Raw genomic sequence first — 19,599 nt, 5'->3', positions numbered from 1 at the left:
GGCAAGTGCCTGCGGTCCCGTCCCACCTCCGCCCCGGGGGCTTGCGGGGCCGGAGCCCGGGCAACCTGGGCCCCCGGCACCCCTGGGGCCGGGCTCCCGGGGAGGGTTTCTGCCCCTGCGGCTCAGCCCCCAAGGGTCGCAGGGGGAAAGGAGCAGGCGCGGCCGGAAGGGTTAAGTGAGGGCCTCCGAGCCGCCGGCCGGGCCCTTGGGCCCGGGCCCCCATAGCCCCGCAGGTGTTTTGGGACCACGGAGGTGAGCCCGTCCGCCCCGGTCTTCCTTTGTTCTCGGGAAAACTCCTCGGAGGGCCGCAGACCGCCCCCGGGCCCGGGGGCCCGCCCTCCCCGCGGGGCCCGCCCCCCGCGGTCCGCCCCACCGGTGAGGGGGAGGGACCGCGGGGCCTCGGCGGCGGGGGCGCTTGCAGGCCCTCCGGACCGCCCCCTCCCCGCCTCTCCCGCAGGCCCCCGGCCGGCGCCCCAGCTGTGGGGAGGGGGGTGTGGCGTCGGGGCCCCAGGACGGCTACCTCGCCTGTCGGGGCCCTGGAACCTGGGGGCTGGGCCCGGTGTTTCAAGGGCGTCCTGGGGGAACGCGGCGCCCGTGCTGCTTCTCCGCAGGGCCCAACCCGGCCCCCGGGCCCCGACCCCCATCCCAACCCCCCACGGCATTGCACCACTCCTGGCCGGAGGCGGATGCTGCGGCTCCGGCCGGGCGGGGCCGCGGCAGAGCGACGGGGGGGCCACGCCAACTACCGGCGGCCCGGGTCGGCGCGCCCCGGGCCCCCGCCGCCGCCACGCCTGTGCACACGCGGGACACACGCGCGCGCACCGCACACGAACGCACGCAGGGCCCCTGCACGCGCGGCCTGAGCACACGTGCGCGCACACCCACGCACGTACACAGGCACGCACGGGCCCCCGTGCACCCAGCGCCTGGTGCTCGCCCCCGCGCAACAGGTGGGCCCTCCGTGGGCCCTCCGTGGGCCCTGGCACCTTACCACCTCTGTAACGGCCCCATTTCCTTCCTGGTGTCCTGTGAGGGAGGGAGAACCTCCCATCAGCTCCACAGCACCCACTTTTTTTTTGCCTTGTCAGGTCAGCCTGACGCCCCTCAAATCTTACCCATCTGTGACTACTTTTTTTCAACCACCTCCGCGTGGTGGAAAATGGTGGTGATGTGACTCTGAGGGGCACTGAGGTGTCCAAACCGATTTCGCCTTCCCATAAGCCTTCATTTGAACCTGCAAGACTGGAGGGACCTGGCGTGTGCAGCCGCGGAGGGGGCTTCCACCCCTGGCTGTTGCATTCTCTTGGCTGATCCCAGCGTGCCCCAGAGAGGCTGACAGCTGGAGTTCCCCCAGCCTCCCCTTACCATTTCCAGCTTCGTCCAGCACCTCCTCCTCCTTTCCCACAGCTCCACGGGCTCGTGTATCTGGGGTGGAGGCTGTGGCACAGAAACTGCCTTTCTCCTCACTTTAGTCACAGCGTTCTTGAACACATGGCCACAGGCGCTGTGTATGTGGCACTTTGCAGTTTATGAAGCACTTTGCTGCTAAGCCTGAGTGAGCCTCAGGCTGGTCCTGGGGGAGGGGACCTGCATGGGGATGGGACCACAGTGGGGGGTCAGTCCAGGAAGGAGCTGTAATGGCCAGTGCTGGGAGAGTCAGGGCAGGCCTGCTGGTGGAGGTGGCCTTGGAATTGGCCACGTCCTGGTCATGCTTGGACTAAGCTTTCAGCAGAGGGCAGGCAGCCCTGAGGCAGGGCTGGGCGGAGGGCCTGCTGAGGCCTCTGAGGTGCCATCTCCACCAGCTGAGCTGGCTTCCAGGAGGGCGAGTCCCACTGTCACGTGACGCATCTGGCCTCAGCACCCTTCTTCCGGGAAAGAGTGAAGGGCCCCACAACCCTTTGCCGTCTAGCTTCCTCTGGGTTTGCTAATGACCCTAGGGAGCAGGGGACCACCTGCTGGAATCCCAGAACCCTGGAGGTGTGCAAGGGCAGGTCAAACAGAATTTGAAGGATCTGGCACAAGAGCCAGGGAGAGAGAGAGAGAGAGAGAGTGTGTGTGTGTGTGTGTGTGTGTGTGTGTGTGTGTCTGTCAGAGAGGAAGAGAGACTGAGCAGGAATGGTGAATGTTTACCACGGGCCTTATAAGTGCCTCTTCACGTCTTGTCTTCCCCTCCCCGCAATGAGGAGCCTCTTCTGTGACAACTCTTCCTATGTTCTGGTTTATTTCATTGTTTATTACCTGCTTTCTCCACTGGAGTGTCAACCCCATTAGAGAGCTTTCCTCCTGGTCCCCACTGTTAGAACAGTGCCCAGAGCCCTGTGGACAATCGGTAACTATTTGTGCAAAGAACAGTGAGTGTTGGGTTGGTGCGGAGGGCAGGACATGGCCCCCTAGTTGCTCCATGGCCCCACTGACTCCTCGGTTCGCTCTGCGCTGAGGGCAGCCCTCCTTTTCAGCCCTCCGGTATGCATCAGTCTTTCAAGGCCCCCCATCTTGAGAGAGAAGCCTGTCTGTCTCTCCTCTATCTTGGGACTTGGGCTACCAGGATTAGACAGGACAGAGAAGAAACAGGAAGAAAATCAGACTGCAAAGGTTCTATGCATTATAAATGGCCGGACTGGTTCCTTTCTTCCTGCTTTAATTTTCCTCTGCTCCTGCAAGAGGTGGGGAGGCCAGGGTGCTGGACCCATGTGAAGGAGCAGAGGCTGAGCGGGAGGGTCCCAGGAGCAATAAGGAAGGGGAATGCTAGGTGGGAAACACTGGTTCTAATGGCTTCTGTGGTTTGCCCCGACAGGGCTTCTTCAAAGGGGTTGGTTGGCTTTGGCATTCGATCTAAATAAGGCCTGCGACTCTCAGGCAGGCAGGCTCTGGGAGGCCTCATCAGCTTCTTCCTCTGCCAGCCACAGACAACGCCTCTGGTTGCTTGGACCTGTGTGTCCCTTGGTGGGAACGGCAGGCAGGCCAGGGAGTGTGTATCTGTGTGTGTATGCTGGGCCCACGAGGAGGGTGGGGTTCAAGCCCCTTTGATCTGCCAGCCTGGTTGGGAGCAGATCACTCACCTGGCCTCACGCTCGCTCGTGCCCTTCCTACCTGCTGCAGCTGGCGCTGGGGGCGGGGTCGGAGGAGGCTGTTTACCTTGGCTCCCATGGCTGGCTTTGCCCCAGCTCCCTCCTTGCCACGCCCTCTCTCTGCCAGAAACCCCGGGTCTGAGGTCTGGGGCAGCTTCTTCAGGGTGCCAGGCCTCCTTTGCCATCTCTGAAGTGAGCTGCCTACATGGAGGCCTGCAGAACCTGTGCCCAGGAAAACCAGGCTCCAGACAGCTCACTTTCCCATACCAAGAAGAGCCTGTGACTCCGAACCTGTGCTCATGCTCGTCATCCTCAGAGCATTGCATCCTGGAGCTGAGCACATGCTGAGTGTCCCCCCACCCTCACCCACCCCCAGCCCCGGAAGGGCCCTGCCAGCCCACACAGCCCCAGGCTCTGCCAATGTGGAGGTAGGGTACCATTTCCTGTGGCCCAGCACAGGGGATAATGCAAAGTCACGCACTCTTTCATTGGCGGGCAGCTCTCCACCCACTCCTTGTCATCCTCAAAAATGTCCTGTGCTGCTGGCCCTGAGCACGTGTGTTACTTGCTGCTGCCCACAAAGGAGCCATCCGGAAAGAATTAATGATGATGACAGTGACAACTCATTAAGCACCCATTATCTGCTGCCAGCTCTGCTCTGTGCAATTATGCTTCCCAGTAACCCCGGGAGAGGTATTATTAGCCCCATTTAAAAGATGAAGAAGCCGAGGTTTTAGATTGTGACAAGATTCCAAGAATCCAGGTTGCCTGGCATCTGGAGCCCTTGCTCTTTCCTCTGCTACAGGGTTTTTTAGCCTCTGCCCTCCTGACATTTGGGAAGGCTGTCCTGTGCCTTGAAGGTTGGTGAGCGGCATTCCGGCCTCCACCCACTTAGAGGCAGTGCACACCCCAAGTTGTGGCCACCAGCAGTGCCTTCATACATTGCCACTGTCCCATGGGGGCCCAGTCGGCTCTGGTTGAGAGCCTCTGACGTGGGACATGCTGCAGAGTAAAGAGCCAACACCAACCTTGTGTGATGCTGAGGGCCAGCAGCCTCAGAGCACAGGAGAGAGAGGCTGAGATGCCCCATGGTGGGCTGGAACGGGTGGGCATTCTGGAGCCTGGGAACGACCCAGCTCTGCCACTTGCTGATTGTCTGGACCTGTTGCTGCTTGTTTAATTTTTTCTAAGCCTCATTGTTCTCCTCTGGAGGATGGGGATGCAAATACTGCCAGCCTCTTAGGATTGGTAGTTTATACGGTGCTTTTCTCAGCATGTGGCTTGTAGCTGGCATTCATAGATGTTAGTTGTGGTATTATTACCAAATCCGGGGGCTTATGGGAGTTCTGGGCATCTAGTGGCCACATTACCAGAAGCATCTGCAGGGATGGCCTCCCTGCTCAGATTAAAAGGGACTCTAGGAGCTCATTTGCCTAGGGTCGGGGAAGAATACCCAGGTGGCTCTCCTGGTAGAGGAGGTGGAAGAATCATACTGGACAGAGCCTGGAGAAGGGTAGATTCCTTCATGCATTTGACCAGTATTTACTGAGGACCTACTATGTGCCCCTCCCTCCTCCTCAGACCCTATCCTGGGCTCTTTCGCACTCAGCCTTGGAGGATCTGTTTGTTTCTGTAAAGATGTCATCTCCTATGCGTCATGTGCCTGGGTCTGTTCAGGGGTCCGCCTCCTCTGCTGTGGCTGGCAGCTGCAGCCGGCTCTCCAGTGGGCAGGGAGAGCTTGGCACAAGCACTAAGTGCCATTTGCTACTAGGCCTTTGGGCCCCACCCCTGGGAGGTGAATTGAATCTTTACCCCACAAACACTTCTTGTTTTCCTTCTGCCAGTGATCCAGGGAGGCCTGGCTGGGCACCCAGCTTTGGTGTTTTCTCTGCCCCTTCTAACACCTCCTGGCTGAATTAGAACTGAATCGAATGTTCTTCAAGTCCCTCGATTCACAGATGAGAGCCAGGACCATAGGGGCAGTGACCAGCCGAGGTCACACAGCAGTTGGTCCGTAGGCGTGGGATCTGGCTCTCTGGCCTGCCAGTTCTGGGTTTGACAGAACTCTCAGGGGAAGCAGCTCTCCCTGGTGTTCACTGGAGACCAAGCCCTCTGTTCTGTGGGTTGGATACTTTGTCAACATTTGGAGAGCACCAGAGGCGTGGTCTCTCTTTTGAGGTGGAAGGAATGAACTTGCTTGAGGGCGGGAGGAGGCAGAGCCCGGAGGACATGGGGGCTGAAAGTGAGGGACAGTGGCGCCCATACCCTCCTCTGTCTCGCGTGTGCAGCCCCTGGCTGCCCGGAAATTGAAGGAAAGACCGTAGTTCTCAGCCAAGCCTTGCAACCTTTTTTTCCTGTAGTTGCCCAGCAGCCCTTAGGCATTGGGCGGGGTTGCAACTCCATGTTCAAACAAAGACATGGAGACTCAGGGGTTTCAGGGAATGATGTAGCTTTAAAAGTGGTCACCCCCACCCCCGCCACCCTAGTCTTTTAGCTCCTGGATCATGTGGGTGGCCAGAGTTGGTCATGGCTGAACCCCTGGAGGTGTTCCTAGACTTCATGATGAGCTGGAGGAAACAGAGTTTTTGGGGAGAGCCCCTTGAGGCTGGCCATAGGGCTGAGACGACCTCTTCTCCTTTCCTTCACTCCCCCTCCGCCTTCAGGCAATGAGAAAGCAGCATTCCTTTTGTGAAGGTAGCCTGCACCGAGCCTCTCCGAGCTCCCCGACCTTCGGCTCCAGGAGTGTGGAGTGAACCAAGAAGGGCCGGAAGTCCTCCCTTCTTAATCCAGGGAAACTGAGGCAGAGAGTGGTTTAACCCAAGGTTCTATAGTAGTATGCCAAACCTATTGGCGCCCTCTCCAGAGCTGTCTGTCCAGACCTTGCAGCCCGAGTGCCTGTGCCTGCACGTGTGTCTTTGCACGCCTGGAAGTCCGGTCCCAGCCTTTGAACATGCAGTGACATCTTAGGAATTTTCTTTGCTTCTCAGTGGCTGGTGGTCTGGATTGTGATTCTCAGTCTCCTATCTGCCCTCGCCTCTTTCTTGAGATCTCTGGCATCAGCCCCCTGGGTCTCCTGGAACTGTGGGGGACGTGGCTGTGACCTTCCTACGGGGCTGCTCTTGTGTCATTGTGGGACCTGTGGTTTCCCTGGAGGAAACCCGGCTCCGAATGAGGCCTGTTGAAGTGCTTATCAAGTTTCGAGTGTGTTTGGCAACAGGCCAAAGGGGCTCTAAAAATAGGGTTTGGTTGGGCACAGGGCACGGGTAAGCTTTCAGGTTTCCCGGCCGTATCTGAGGATTCCCTTCTTGCCTCTTTCGAGTGAGAGACTTCGTAGATACGGCTAGGACCTGGGGCCTCCTGAGACCATCACACTCGGCATGCATTTATTAAGCACCTCTTGGACCCAGGAGCCTGGGAGTACAGGCTCTGTCATCCCAAAGGCATGGGTTCGAATGCAGCTTTTGCCAATAATTGAGCCTCTCTTTGAGCCTTTGTTTTCCCCTCTGTAAAATGGGGGTTAGATTGGCCATGGGAAATGCTGGCTGTCTTCAACTGTCAGATGTGGAGCGAGACTCAGAGAGAAATCAGATTTTGGTGTCTTCCCAGAACTTGTAGTTTGGTGGGGGAGACAGACATAGACAAGCAGGTCCAACTCAAAGCAAGCTGGGGTTCCTGTTCGGGGTTGAGGGTGCAGGGAGTGAGCTTGGTCTCAGAGGCTTCGGCAGGCCCCGGTATATTGAAGGAAAGACCCTAGTTCTCAGCCAAGCCTTGTAACCGTTTTTTACAGGCCCCGAGGCCTTTGTGCTCCTGATCATCAGGCCTGGATCCTGCTTGTCCATCTCCCTGTGACCTCAGAGCTTTCTGCAGGAGAAAGCGAGAAAGCATGTGGTGGGGGAGATAGCCATGCTGGAAAGCCCCCACTCCCAGCTCACTCAGCCTTTTGCTGTCTGCCCGGCAGGGGGACCCCATTCCCGAGGAGCTCTATGAGATGCTGAGTGACCACTCGATCCGCTCCTTCGATGATCTCCAGCGCCTGCTGCACGGAGACCCTGGAGGTAAATGGAATCCTCGCCCCGCACTCTGGCCCTCCAAGGAGACTCTAAGGGAGCTGGGAGGGGCAGGACAGGAGGCATCCCTCTTCCCTGACGTCTGGGGAACTGGAGGCCCATGGCAGCCCAGAGAGAGCCCGGCCACACCCATCTAGGGTAGGGCCGAGTCAGCAGGCGGGTTGGTACCTGGGACTGGGGGTGTGGCAGGAGAAGCACCCACGTGTGGCTCCGGCTTGGTGCCGAGGGTGGGGTGTTGGGAAGAGAGAGGGCGGGGAGAAGGTGCCCAGGTCATCTGCCGAGTATGTCTCCAGGTATGGGCCCAGCCAGGGAGGATGGCACTGGAGGAGTCATCTCCCCGCCCCTCTGGCTAGAGGCCTGGTCTGTGAGGTCCCCTGGGGACACCTGGCCTCGACCAGCAGGCAGCCCTGCCCGTGCCCCAGAGCTCACTCAGCAAATGGGCACGTGCTCGGTGGCACACACGTGGCAGGGCTGGCGGGCTGGATTGACAATGTATTTATAAACGCTGTCTTCAGAGCAAATTCCATTCTATTCTAACCTCTGGCCTGTTCCCTGGAGCCCTGGTCAGCGGCCCCCCTGCACCCCCAGGTCCCCTTCCCTCTGGGGTTCTGTCTCTTTGTCACTTTGTAATCCTTGCCCAGACGCTATCTACGGGGGAACAGCATTTCCTGCCTTTGTTTCCTCTCCCCGTTGGGCCCCTGGCTCCCTCTCAAAAGCATTCCCAGGCCCTTTCAATCCTGCCTGTGCTGGGGGGCGGCGAGGCAGGCAGGAGGGGGACCCAGCTGGGCCCACCTATTGTTCGCCAGGGCCCCCACCCGACGTCTCCCACAACCCCCACCCTATGCCCGACTGGCCGCCCCTGGCCACACACAATGGGGCAACTTCCAAATTTAGCCTTTCTACCATTTATTTCCAAGCCTTTATGCCCCCACCCTCAGACGGCCCCTCCACACCCCTGGTGGGGGTCGGGATCTTGGAGATGAGGCTTTCAATAGCAGGCCTGTTTCAAGGCAACCATGTGGCTATTTTTTCCTAATCAACTTAACCTTTCCACAAAGCGCATCTTTTCCCCATCTCCTCCCCACCAGGGACATTCCAGAGATGGCAGGGAGAAAGGAAAGGAGCCAGAGGGACAGATAGGCTCGTTGACGTAGGGGCTGTCAGGCTGGACGGAAGCGGACTAGTCATCAGACTCCCTGCAGTACCCGGGACGGGCAGGCGGCAGGCGCCTTTGTCTTGGATGGGGCCAGTGGGTCGGGTCCAGAACTGGAGCCATGGGGTGCTGTGTGGAGGTGGCAGGAGCGTGTTCCCAATGCCTGTTAGTTTATTTGTGGCTCGTCACCCATGAAATGGACAGAAGAGTCTGTCCACGCTTTAACATCCAGCTCAGAGGCCTCCCTCAGCCCTCACTTTCCAGCAGCCAACCTCTGGCCATGGGCTCTGGAAAGGACCGATGTCTCTAAAGAGTGCTGATGGGACTGAGATGGTGCCCAGCCCGGAAAAGGGAGCTGTCATTTGTTACCAGAAGAATCAACAGACGGTTGGGGGCAGAGGTGGGGCAATAGGTTAGAGACGGGGAGGGAGACAGATGCAGATACGGGTGAGGGGCCCGGAGCTAGAGAGACCAGGCCCTAGAAGGGTGTGTGGCAGGGACTCCCCACCACCAGCAGGCCCAACTCCCACCCCTCTTCTCCTCTCCTCTATCTTCAGCTCCCACCCCCGTCCCTCTCCCTCCCTCCCTTGCTCCCGCCTGCCCAGCACCGCCATTGTCCAGGGCTCCAGAGGGGCTGTGTTCAGGGCATGCGGTCCCCCTGGGGCTTCTGGGAATTTCTCCATTCAGCACTTCCTATGGGAACGCTGGGTGGAGGGGCACTGGAAACTGGCCTTCAGTGCCCCAGGTCCTAGCCCCGCCCTGGAGGCCGAGGAGGGTTCACTTACAGTAGCAAAGGGGAAGGGTTATTTTTAACTCCACTGACATGGGTTCTGGCCAAAAATGTGGCTAAAGAGCCAGGGATGCAATCAGGGTCCTGGGCCTGCGGCTGTCCTGGGGGCTGCTTGGAGGGTCCGTGCTCAGGGCCAGGACCCATGCATCTATGGGGGCTGGAAGGAGGGACTGTTCTCTGGAGTAGGGGGAGGCAAACCTCCTGTCTGCCCAGAGACCCCGGCGGAGGGAGCCCCTGCCTGAGGTGGCGCCGCCTTGTGTCTGACTGCGCCTTCTCCTGCAGAGGAGGATGGGGCCGAGTTGGACCTGAACATGACCCGCTCCCACTCTGGAGGCGAGCTGGAGAGCCTGGCTCGTGGAAGAAGGAGCTTGGGTAAGACTGAGGCATGCAACAAGGGTCCTTCAAATTAGGATGGGGGCCAGGGAAAGAGAATGGGGGCGGGCAGCCAGTCGGAGGGCTCTGAGGGTCCTCTTACAACTCCCTTTCCCCCCACATTCAGGACTGAGTGAACTGAGAGAGTAAAACCATCCTTAAATGCCTGTGTTGAGTCATCACACCCCTTCGCCCCCACACTATCTGTTTTCTAAATATAGTGCCGCAAAGCTCATTCGTTCCTTATTTCAATCCTGGAGGTAGATATTATTAACCCCATTTCACAGAATTGGAAACTGGGGCCCAGAGAGGGTAAAAAAGTAGGCGAGGTCACACCGCTAGGAAGTGGTAGGGCTGAGATCCCAACCTGCTGCCGTCACTTGAGCCCAGCGTGGTCCCTGATGGGCTATGGGACTCACCTGTGGTGAAGGGCAGCAGCCTAGGCTGGTAGAACTTGAGCAAAGCCTGGAACTGCCTCGTGCTCCCTTGCAGAGATATAAAGGAGACTGTAGATCATTAGGTCCCAGAGAAACCCTCCTAGGTGAGGCAAATGTCTGCTCAAACCCCTTCTCCTCTTTGACACCTGGAGTCCCCAAAACACTGCAGTTAGAGGCTGGGGGAACCTATGGATAAGAGTCAGGTGGCCTGGGCCGCGCACGTTGCCTTACACCTGTAATCCCAGCACTTTGGGAGGCCAAGGCGGGCGGATCACGAGTTCAAGAGATCGAGACCATCCTGACCAACATGGTGAAACCCCATCTCTACTAAAAATACAAAAATTAGCTGGGCGTGGTGGCGTGTGCCTGTAGTCCCTGCTACTTGGGAGGCTGAAGCAGGAGAATTTCTTGAACCCGGGAGTTGGAGGTTGCAGTGAGCCAAGACTGCGCCACTGCACTGCAGCCTGGCGACAGAGCAAGACTCTGTCTCACACACACAAAAAAGAAAAAAGTCAGGTGGCCTGAGTTCTACCCCCAATCTATGAATGTGGGCGGGATATTCAGCTCTCAGAGCCACCTGTCCTCTGTATGTGGATAGCGGCCGGTAGCCTCAGTGCTTGCTGTAGGCCAGGCTTACTCACTTTACACCTTAGATCCACATGGGAGGGAGGCGCTGTTCTTATCCCACTTCATAGAGGAGGAAGCTGAGGCTTTGAAAGCAGTGGTGATAAAAGAATCCATGACACCGTAAGACAGCAGTGCACGCGTGGTTTCAAGATAATATAGTACCCGCATAACGACCACAAGCCCATAAATGTGTAAAATCATAAAGAAGAATAAAATAATTACGTGCCAGCAGAGGGAAGCGGACATTTACTAAGCATTTACAACATGCCCCACACTCTGAATTTTCCCACTTGAAACCTACAGTGGTTCTTGGGTGTAGATCTCATTGTCCCATTTTGCAGATGGGGAAACGGAGGCTTAGAGCGGCTCAGCCACCTGCCCAAGTCCCATGGCTAATAACAGCCAGGACTTGAAACCTGAACCCTGGGGTTGAAAGACATGAGAAACAGCAGTCCCAGGGGCACCGGCTGAGCTCCCCTGCCAGGCGGGGGGACTCTGGGCAGGCCCACGCTCCTGACCCAGGTTCCCTCTCCTCCCAGGTTCCCTGACCGTTGCTGAGCCAGCCATGATCGCCGAGTGCAAGACTCGCACCGAGGTGTTTGAGATCTCCCGGCGCCTCATAGACCGCACCAATGCCAACTTCCTGGTGTGGCCACCCTGCGTGGAGGTGCAGCGCTGCTCCGGCTGCTGCAACAACCGCAACGTGCAGTGCCGCGCCACCCAGGTGCAGCTGCGGCCCGTCCAGGTGCGTAGGCTCCGCAGGCCCCCGAGGCTGGTCCTGGTGGTGGGTGGAGGCCACCTGTCTGGGACTCATACCTGACCAGGCTTCCTTGACTGGGCAGAGTGGTGTGTCGAAGGACATTCCTGATTTGTCCCTGGGCTCTGTCTACAGGGGCCCACTCTTGGGAAGCTCTTCCTGGGCAGGTGGACTAAGGCCGACCATGAATCCTCTAAGGTGGCCCAGGCCACTGTAGCCAAAAGCCACAGACAGACACCCCAGGCTGGGCGAGGTGTGGAGCCAACTTGAAATAAGGATGTCACCTCCTTTACAAGGACAAAATTGCAAAACATCCCTTGAAGAGACGTATCCGCAAATATTTGTCTGACATTCAGAGTGTTCTGGGCAGCTGCTCAGGCTCCCCCAAAGCTCTCCCTATTCAGGGCTCTCTTGAGAAAGGCTCGGTGGGTGCCCCTGCATCTTTGACACCTGCTTGTCTCTCTTTGACAAGCTGTGTCTTTAATAAGGAGGGTGCAGAGAGGCCCACCAGGTGATAGACACTGCAGAGCTGGGACAGGTCCCCCTACAACAGTGGAATGCTGACCCTGGCTTTCTTCGGAGGGGTGGGGGATACATACACTGGACTCAGGGAAAATTCTAGAGTAGAGGCTATCTCAGGGAGCACCCTGGTCTCACCCTGGTGAGGGCAGAATCAGAGAAGCCGCGGCTTCTGCTTCTTGTGGAAAGATTCCTGCACGCTCCAGGCCAGCCTCGCCCGCAGGCTGGGCAGTGTGCACTTCCCTAGCTCAGCACTGGCCCTTGCCTGATGCTCTGCCTGCTTAGCCACACTTCCTTCTCCTGCCACCAGCCCGTGGCCTCTCCTCCTGCCCACCTTCCCTCCCTGGCTTGGGCCCCGCGCCTGAGACTACGAATGTCACTCCACCCCACTGCCCACTCTCGTGGTATCTCCTGTCCTCAATGCTTCCAGCTCTATGGATGGACACCTGACATCTGACCTCCCCGTTCCCACCTCCCTCCTAGATGAAGCCTCCCCCCACTTCCTTCCAGACAACCATCTCCCGCCTCTGGCGCAGCCCTGACCTTGGCTGGCGCTCCGGGAGTGAGTAGACTGCAGGCCCTAGCTCAACCCGGAAATGCCTTTCTGGCTCTCCCTCTCTGGGGGCACTGAGGGGGGCCCCAGGTCAGGAGGGCTTGTTTTGATGGAAAAGCTACGAGAAGGGCAGAGGTCTAGGTCCTGCTATTGTTTGGGCCAAAGCGTTTGCCCCACAGCCTGCTCTCCGGGCTTTCGAGGAAAGATTGCTGCAGGGGACACTGGGGTGGGAAGCGCAGGCTGTTCCCGGGCTCCTGGCTGTGTGGCCTCTACAGAGGCATTCTGTGGCTCTGTCCTCCAGGTGAGAAAGATCGAGATTGTGCGGAAGAAGCCAATCTTTAAGAAGGCCACGGTGACGCTGGAGGACCACCTGGCATGCAAGTGTGAGACAGTGGCGGCTGCACGGCCTGTGACCCGAAGCCCGGGGGGTTCCCAGGAGCAGCGAGGTAACCACCTTTCCAGGTTCAGCCCTCAGCCCCCTTCCCCTGCAGCAGCTGGGAGCAGGGGCCGGTCTTAAAAATGGAGATGGGATCAGGCCCACCCCCGGTTAAATTCATGGGAGGCTTTCTTTCCATCTTGCTGAGAACAAGCCAGATTCCTCCCTGGCCTGAGAGCCCTACATGAGGATTAGCCCCTGGCTGCCCTCTGGTCTCTGCCAACCAGTACCCTTCACCTGTGCCACCCTCACCGGGCAGGCCTCTTTCAGTAACCAAATGAGTTTCTGCCTCAGGGCTTTAGCACACACTGCTGTGGCTGAAGGACACTTCTCCCAGCTCTCCACAAGCCTAGCTCCTTCTCTTCATTAGAGTCTCAACTCAGAAGTCACCTCCTCCTAGAAGTCTGCCCTGACCACCCCATCCAGAGTAGCCCCATTTCCAGTCTTGCTACCACAGCCCCCTGCTTTGTTGGATGTGGGGATGGGATGGTGGAAGGAATCTGGGCCTGGATGAGAGAAAGCTCCATGCCCATCAACTTCAGATACTGGGCAGCTTGTCCTGGGGATGAGAAATAAAGCCAATTTCTCGTACCCTTGAGCAGGGGAGCCAGGACCAGTGGGGAGAAGCCACTGGAGAGAGATTTTAGCTCCATATGCAGAAAAGCTAGCTGGTGATCAGTCAGGGGTACGAGATGGCGTTGGCAGCATTGTGAGGCAGTGAAACCCCATCTCTACAAAAAATGCAAAAACTAGCCAGGCATAGTGGCACACGCCTGTAGTCCCAGCTACTTAGGAGGCTGAGGTGGGAGGATCGCTTGAGGCTAGGATGTCGAGGCTACAGTGAGCCGTGATGGCACCACTGTACTCCAGCCTGGGCAACAGAGCAAGACCCTGCCTTTAAAAAAAAAAAATGATGAATATGATTAGATGAGCATTAAAAAATCATGTGAGTGATAGTTCTTTTTCAGTAACTTTCTATTGTTTGGGACAGGACAATCTTTTCATTCTCATTTCTTATTAACAAGACCCTGAAGACAGAGCTGTTTCTTGACCTCTGGGTCTTATTCCCAGAGCTGAGCTGAGTCGCTGGATGCCCTGGAAAGGCTGATCATATGACAGCTTCAGACTGACGTGTTATAAATTATTGAGTTAACGTGGAGGATGATTTCTCTATTAAGGGAAAATTATATATATATATATATATACACTTTTTTTTTTTTTTGAGACAGTCTCACCCTGTTGCCCAGGCTGAAGTACAGTGGTGCAATCTTGGCTCACTGCAACCTCTACCTCCTGGGTTCAAGCAGTTCTCCTGCCTTAGCCTCCCGAGTAGCTGGAATTACAGGCACCTGCCACTACACCCAGCTAATTTTTGTATTTTTAGTAGAAACGGGATTTCCCCATGTTGGCCAGGCTGGTCTGGAACTCCTGACCTCAAGTGATCCACCTGCCTCGGCCTCCCAAAGTGCTGGGATTACAGGCGTGAGCCACCATGCCCAGCCTCTTTCTTTCTTTTTTAAGAGACAGGATCTCTCTCCATCACCTAGCCTGCAGTGCAATGGCATGATCATAGCTCACTGCAGCCTTGAACTCCTTCCTGGGCTCAAGCAAGCCTCCCTCCTCAGCCTCCCAAGTAGCTGGGATTACAGGCACGTGCCACCACGTCCAGCTAATATTTTAAATTTTTGTAGAGATGGGGTCTTGATTTGTTGCTCAGGCTGGTCTCTAACTCCTGGGTTCAAGTGATCCTCCCACCTCAGCCTCCCAAGGTGCTGGGATTACAGGCATTGAGCCACCACGCCTGGCCTTCTTTATGTTTAGAATGAGTTACTTCATGTATTTGTTTCACATAATTTTCTAAACCAGTTTCTTGGGAGGCGCATTATGTCAGTGAAACGTAGATGACGTCAAGTCCCATCATTTTAGTTCCGGTATTTTGGTTGAGTATGATGGTGTTTCTGTCACCTGTCCATGGGCCTGGCTAAGGCTTGGTGGCTCTCTGTGATACTGTGGTCAGTGTCAGACCTCCTGGGCTCAGATCTGCATGCTGTCACTCGAGCTGTGTGGTGACCTTGTGCTTGCCTGGCCTTGGTATAGCCCAGTGTCCTGCTGATGGCCCAGGCTCTGGGGAAGAAACTCCCTGGGCCCTTCAGTGGCCCTCCTGGTGTCTTCTGTCTGAGGGGATCTGAAGCCCATCCAAGTCCCTGAACTGCTAGAAAATCTGCCCATTTGCAGAGATGGGATAGCTGCCTCGTGGGACCTGGTGTCTGTAAGGTGGGAGGTCAGGTGTCAGATCCCGGCAGGCTGGGAGAGTTCAAAAGGCTCCCAGGAAAAGGCTGGCCTTGAGCTCAGCAGACACAGCTGTCCCTGCCAAGACAGCCACCTGGGAACCCAGGAGGGAGATAAGTGTATAAGAGCTCCCCTTGGCTGAAGCTCACAGACATTGTCGTTTGTGCTGAGTGGTTGGAGGTATACACTCTAGAGGCAGATCCCTGAGTTCAAATCCCAGTCTCTCTGCTTCAGTTTCCTCATCTGTAAAGTGTGGGTAACAGCACCTGCTGGTAACAGCACCTGCCGTAAAGGGAAATGAGCATAGAGCAGCACCAGGTGCATGGTAAACACTAGCTGGGGAGTTTCTGGCCATTTCCATGTATTGTCTCCTAACGCTAGGAGACCAGGGCTGCTGTCTTCTCTGCTTTAAAGATGTGGAAATCAGCAGGGCACGGTGGCTCACGCCTGTAATCCCAGCACTCTGGGAGGCGAAGGCAGGTGGATTACTTGAGGTCAGGAGTTCAAGACCAGCCTGGCCGACATGGTGAAACCCCATCTCTACTAAAAATACAAAAATTAACTGGGTGTCATGGCGCGTGCCTGTAATCCCAGCTACTCGGGAGGCTGAGGCAGGATAATTACTTGAACCTGGGAGGTGGAGGTTGCAGTGAGCTGAGATTGCGCCACTGCACTCCAACCTGGGCAACAGAGTGAGACTCTGTCTTAAAAAGAAAGAAATAAAGATGTGAAAATCAAGGCACAGGGTGTTTAAGTGACTTGCTCCAATGTCCACAATACATGGGAAAGCTCAGGTTTGAGCCCTGGTGAGTCAGATCTGCAGCCTGAGTTGTGGTCCATCCATCCCACTCTACTGCTTCTCAGAGTGGCAAGGGGCAGGTAGGTGACAGGCACAACTGACCTGAAGGCCCAGCTTCATGGTGGGAGTGTGATTCTGGCCCAGAGCCCAGTGACCTCCCTACCACATGACCGGATGAGGCTGAGAGGTTGGGAGGAAACCTCAATAGTAGGTCAAGCTAAGGAAAATAAGAAAAAAAGTGAATTGTAGCAGCTGCCATGTGCTGATCACTTCATACTCGGAGCTTTTTATTATCCCTCCCAGGTCTGGGGGTTGACTGGGCTCAGTTGGGTGGTTCTGTTGGCCCGTCTACTGGTTGCAGTCAGCTGGTGGCCTGGGCTGTGGTCATCTGGAGGCTCAACAGGAACAGCTGGGCCTATTTTCCTCTCTCTGTAGTCCAGGGCCTCTGGCTCTGTGGGGAGAGCCAGTCCCTACCTGGCCTCTCCATGTGGCCTCTCCAGCAGGGTAGCCAGACCTGTTATGTGGCGGCCCAGGGCCCCCCAAAGCATGAAGGTGAGAGCTGCCGGGCCTTCTTAAGGCCTCTGCCCGGAACTGGCACGGCACCACTTCTGCCTCTTGTTGGTTAAATAGCTCCAACTCCAGGCGAGATTCAAGGGGCAGGGAAACAAACTCTTCTGGTCAGTGGACAGTGACAAAGAACTTGAAGCCATATTTAATCTACCCAGCTCTGTGTCCGGCACTGTGCAAAGAGCTTTGCCAGCATACTATCATTTATTCCTCCCACCAGTCCTGTGAGGTGGGCAGTCTTATTACCCCCATTCCACAGATGGAGGCGCCGAGGCTCAGAGAGGTTCAGTCATTGTTCCCAAGGCACATACAGCTGGTGAGCCATGGAGTTGGGATCCAAACCCAGGACCCTGGCCCAGATTCCCCTCTTGTCCCTTTCCTGAGCCCAGAAGACCTCAGGAGGTCCATGGCAGGTCTTGGTCAGTGGGGAGAGACTGCCCCAGTGGTCCACATGCTCACGAGGTCTTTCTTTTTCTTGTGCAGCCAAAACGCCCCAAACTCGGGTGACCATTCGGACGGTGCGAGTCCGCCGGCCCCCCAAGGGCAAGCACCGGAAATTCAAGCACACGCATGACAAGACGGCACTGAAGGAGACCCTCGGAGCCTAGGAGCATCGGCAGGAGAGTGTGGGCAGGTGAGGGCCGGGCGGGGAAACGGAGGCCCAGAACCCTGTGTTTCCTTCTCTGTGGCCTGTGGATGGGGTCAGGGGAAAGGATTTTTCCATCCAAAATCCAGCCTCTGAGCCTTGGTCCTCTCTGCTCAGTTATCAGCTGGGGCAGGGTGGGTGGTGGGCTTTGGAGACCCCAGCCCAGCTGTGTCCCAGCATGCCCTAAGAGAATGGGAGGTCTAAATCTCAATCTTCCCAGCCCCTCAACGCCCCAGCCCTGAGCACTGCTGGAAATCAGGGGTGGCTAGTTGTCCCCAGCTCCCTGCCCCTGGCATGGGGGACATATGAACGTGGGATGGACCCTCTAGGTTGTCTCTGACCCCCTGTCTCTCTGCTTGGCCTGCAGGGTTATTTAATATGGTATTTGCTGTATTGCCCCCATGGGGTCCTTGGAGTGATAATATTGTTTTCCCTCGTCCGTCTGTCTCGATGCCTGATTCGGACGGCCAATGGTGCTTTCCCCCACCCCTCCACGTGTCCGTCCACCCTTCCATCAGCGGGTCTCCTCCCAGTGGCCTCTGGCGTCTTGCCCAGCAGCTCAAGAAGAAAAAGAAGGACTGAACTCCATCGCTGTCTTCTTCCCCTGACTCCAAGAACTTGGGATAAGAGTGTGAGAGAGACTGATGGAGTCACTGTTTGGGGGAAACGGGCTCCTTCCCCTGCACCTGGCCTGGGCCACACCCAAGCACTGTGGACTGGCCCGAGGAGCCCTGCACATGGCCCTGAGGACCTCTCAGCGTAGCCTGCCTGGTCCCTGGACCCCTGGCCAGCTCGAGGGGAGACACCTCCAGGGAGGCCAGGCTACCTCGGACTCCGTGGCTAAGACCACAGACGGGCACACAGACTGGAGAAAACCCCTCCCACAGTGGCCAAACACCAGTCACCTTGTCTCCCTGGTGCCTCTGTACGCAGTGGCTTCTTTTCGTTTTCGTTTTGAAGACGTGGACTCCTCTAGGTGGCTGTGGCCACACACCAAGTGGCTGGGTGCCCTCTCAGGTGGGTTAGAGACGGAGTTTGCGGTTGAGGTGGCTGTAGATGGTGACCTGGGCATCCCCTGCCTCCTGCCACCTGCTCCTCCCTGCACTCCACTCTGATTCACCTCTTCCTCTGGTTCCTTTCATCTCTCTACCTCCACCCTACATCTTCCTCTTGTCCTGGCCCTTTAGTCTACTCCACCAAGGGGCTCTTGAACCCCTGATTAAGGACCCAGATGATCCCAGTCACTCCTCTCTAGGGCAGAAGACTAGAGGCCAGGGCAGCAAGGGACCTGCTCATCATTTTCTACCCCAGCTAAGACTGCCATGTAAGGTTGTGCAGGGTATGCACTGCACAAAGACATTGTATGCAGGGAGCACTGTTCACATCATAGATAAAGCTGATTTGTATATTTATTATGACAATTTCTGGCAGATGTAGGTAAAGAGGAAAAGGATCCTTTTCCTAATTCACACAAAGACTCCTTGTGGACTGGCCGTGCCCGTGATGCAGCCTGTGGCTTGGAGTGGCCAAATAGGAGGGAGACTGTGGTAGGGGCAGGGAGGCAACACTGCTGTCCACATGACCTCCATTTCCCAGAGTCCTCTGCTCCAGCAACTGCCCTTCCAGGTGGGTGTGGGACACCCGGGAGAAGGTCTCCAAGGAAGGGTGCAGCCCTCTTGCCCGCACCCCTCCCTGCTTGCACACTTCCCCATCTTCGATCCTTCTAAGCTCCGCCTCTGGTGGCTCCTCCTAGGAAACCAGCTTGTGGGTTGGGAATGGGGGAGAGAAGGGAAAAGATCCCCAAGATCCCCTAGGGGTGGGGTCTGAGCTCCCACCTCCCTTCCCACCTACTGCACTTTCTCCCTTCCCACCTTCCAAAACCTGCTTCCTTCAGTTTGTAAAGTTGGTGATTATATTTTTGGGGGCTTTCCTTTTATTTTTTAAATGTAAAATTTATTTATATTCCGTATTTAAAGTTGTAAAAAAAAAAATAACCACAAAACAAAACCAAATGAATCCGCCGGAGGTCTGTCTGTTGGCGTCGTGTGTGACAATTAACCTTTCTGCCTTGGCAGGATGTGCCGACAGCTTGCGGCGTGTTCCTCTCACTCTGGGAGCCTCAGGCGCGATCGCACACACTGGCGCGTGCGCTCACACACACACACATACATGCTCACACATGCGTGCACATACACGCAGGCCCGCGGCTTGGGGGAGGCCTCAGTCTAGTGGGAGGGAAGAGACACACAGGCCACTCTGTCGGTCTTGGTCCTGACGCAGTCCTGACACGTGGACTTGTGCCTGCCTCTGGCAGTGACGAGAGATGGGTTTCTGCAGCCTGAGGTTTCCATAGAGGAAGTGGATCCTCAGCATCGTGGAGTGGGCTGGCTGTGGGGAGGGAACAGCCACTGTGGGGAACACTGGAGGAAGTCCCAGAGGGGATGTGGGATTTAGAAGGAAACAGTGGAAAGCCGGGTCTGGGGTCTGGTCTCGGCTTAGCCCTTAGCCAGCTGTGTGGC

At 56.7% G+C, this 19,599-nt stretch overlaps 1 protein-coding gene across 2 annotated transcripts; it reads left to right on the top strand.

Annotated features, from left to right (window-relative positions):
- Positions 1 to 6,680: 6,680 nt before the first annotated feature.
- PDGFB (platelet derived growth factor subunit B) lies at positions 6,681 to 19,096 on the top strand. Of its 2 annotated transcripts, none has more exons than XM_017859879.1 (6): positions 6,681 to 7,123; positions 9,361 to 9,450; positions 11,054 to 11,259; positions 12,645 to 12,789; positions 16,918 to 17,068; positions 17,599 to 19,096. In XM_017859879.1, the coding sequence occupies exons 1-5, from the start codon at positions 7,057 to 7,059 to the stop codon at positions 17,040 to 17,042; spliced, it is 633 nt and encodes a 210-aa protein (XP_017715368.1). In that variant the 5' UTR covers positions 6,681 to 7,056; the 3' UTR covers positions 17,043 to 17,068; positions 17,599 to 19,096. The 2 variants fall into 2 exon arrangements, with proteins under 2 accessions (XP_017715368.1, XP_017715367.1); XM_017859878.1 differs by having other exon boundaries at positions 6,686 to 7,123; positions 17,448 to 19,096.
- The last annotated feature ends 503 nt before the right edge of the window (positions 19,097 to 19,599 follow it).

This window comes from Rhinopithecus bieti, unplaced genomic scaffold, assembly GCF_001698545.2.
Source record: "Rhinopithecus bieti isolate Rb0 unplaced genomic scaffold, ASM169854v2 scaffold_51734, whole genome shotgun sequence".
Classification (NCBI taxonomy): Eukaryota; Metazoa; Chordata; class Mammalia; order Primates; family Cercopithecidae; genus Rhinopithecus; species Rhinopithecus bieti.
This window is presented reverse-complemented; position numbering and strand designations above follow the sequence as displayed.

What these genes read in the sequence shown, in the direction of transcription:
- PDGFB (XM_017859879.1), top strand. Translation starts at nt 7,057, where the DNA reads ATGCTGAGTGACCACTCGATCCGCTCCTTCGATGATCTCCAGCGCCTG. An exon ending in GCTGCACGGAGACCCTGGAG is followed by an intron (nt 7,124 to 9,360) that starts GTAAATGGAATC and finishes CTTCTCCTGCAG; the next exon opens with AGGAGGATGGGGCCGAGTTG. An exon ending in GGGTTCCCAGGAGCAGCGAG is followed by an intron (nt 12,790 to 16,917) that starts GTAACCACCTTT and finishes TTTCTTGTGCAG; the next exon opens with CCAAAACGCCCCAAACTCGG.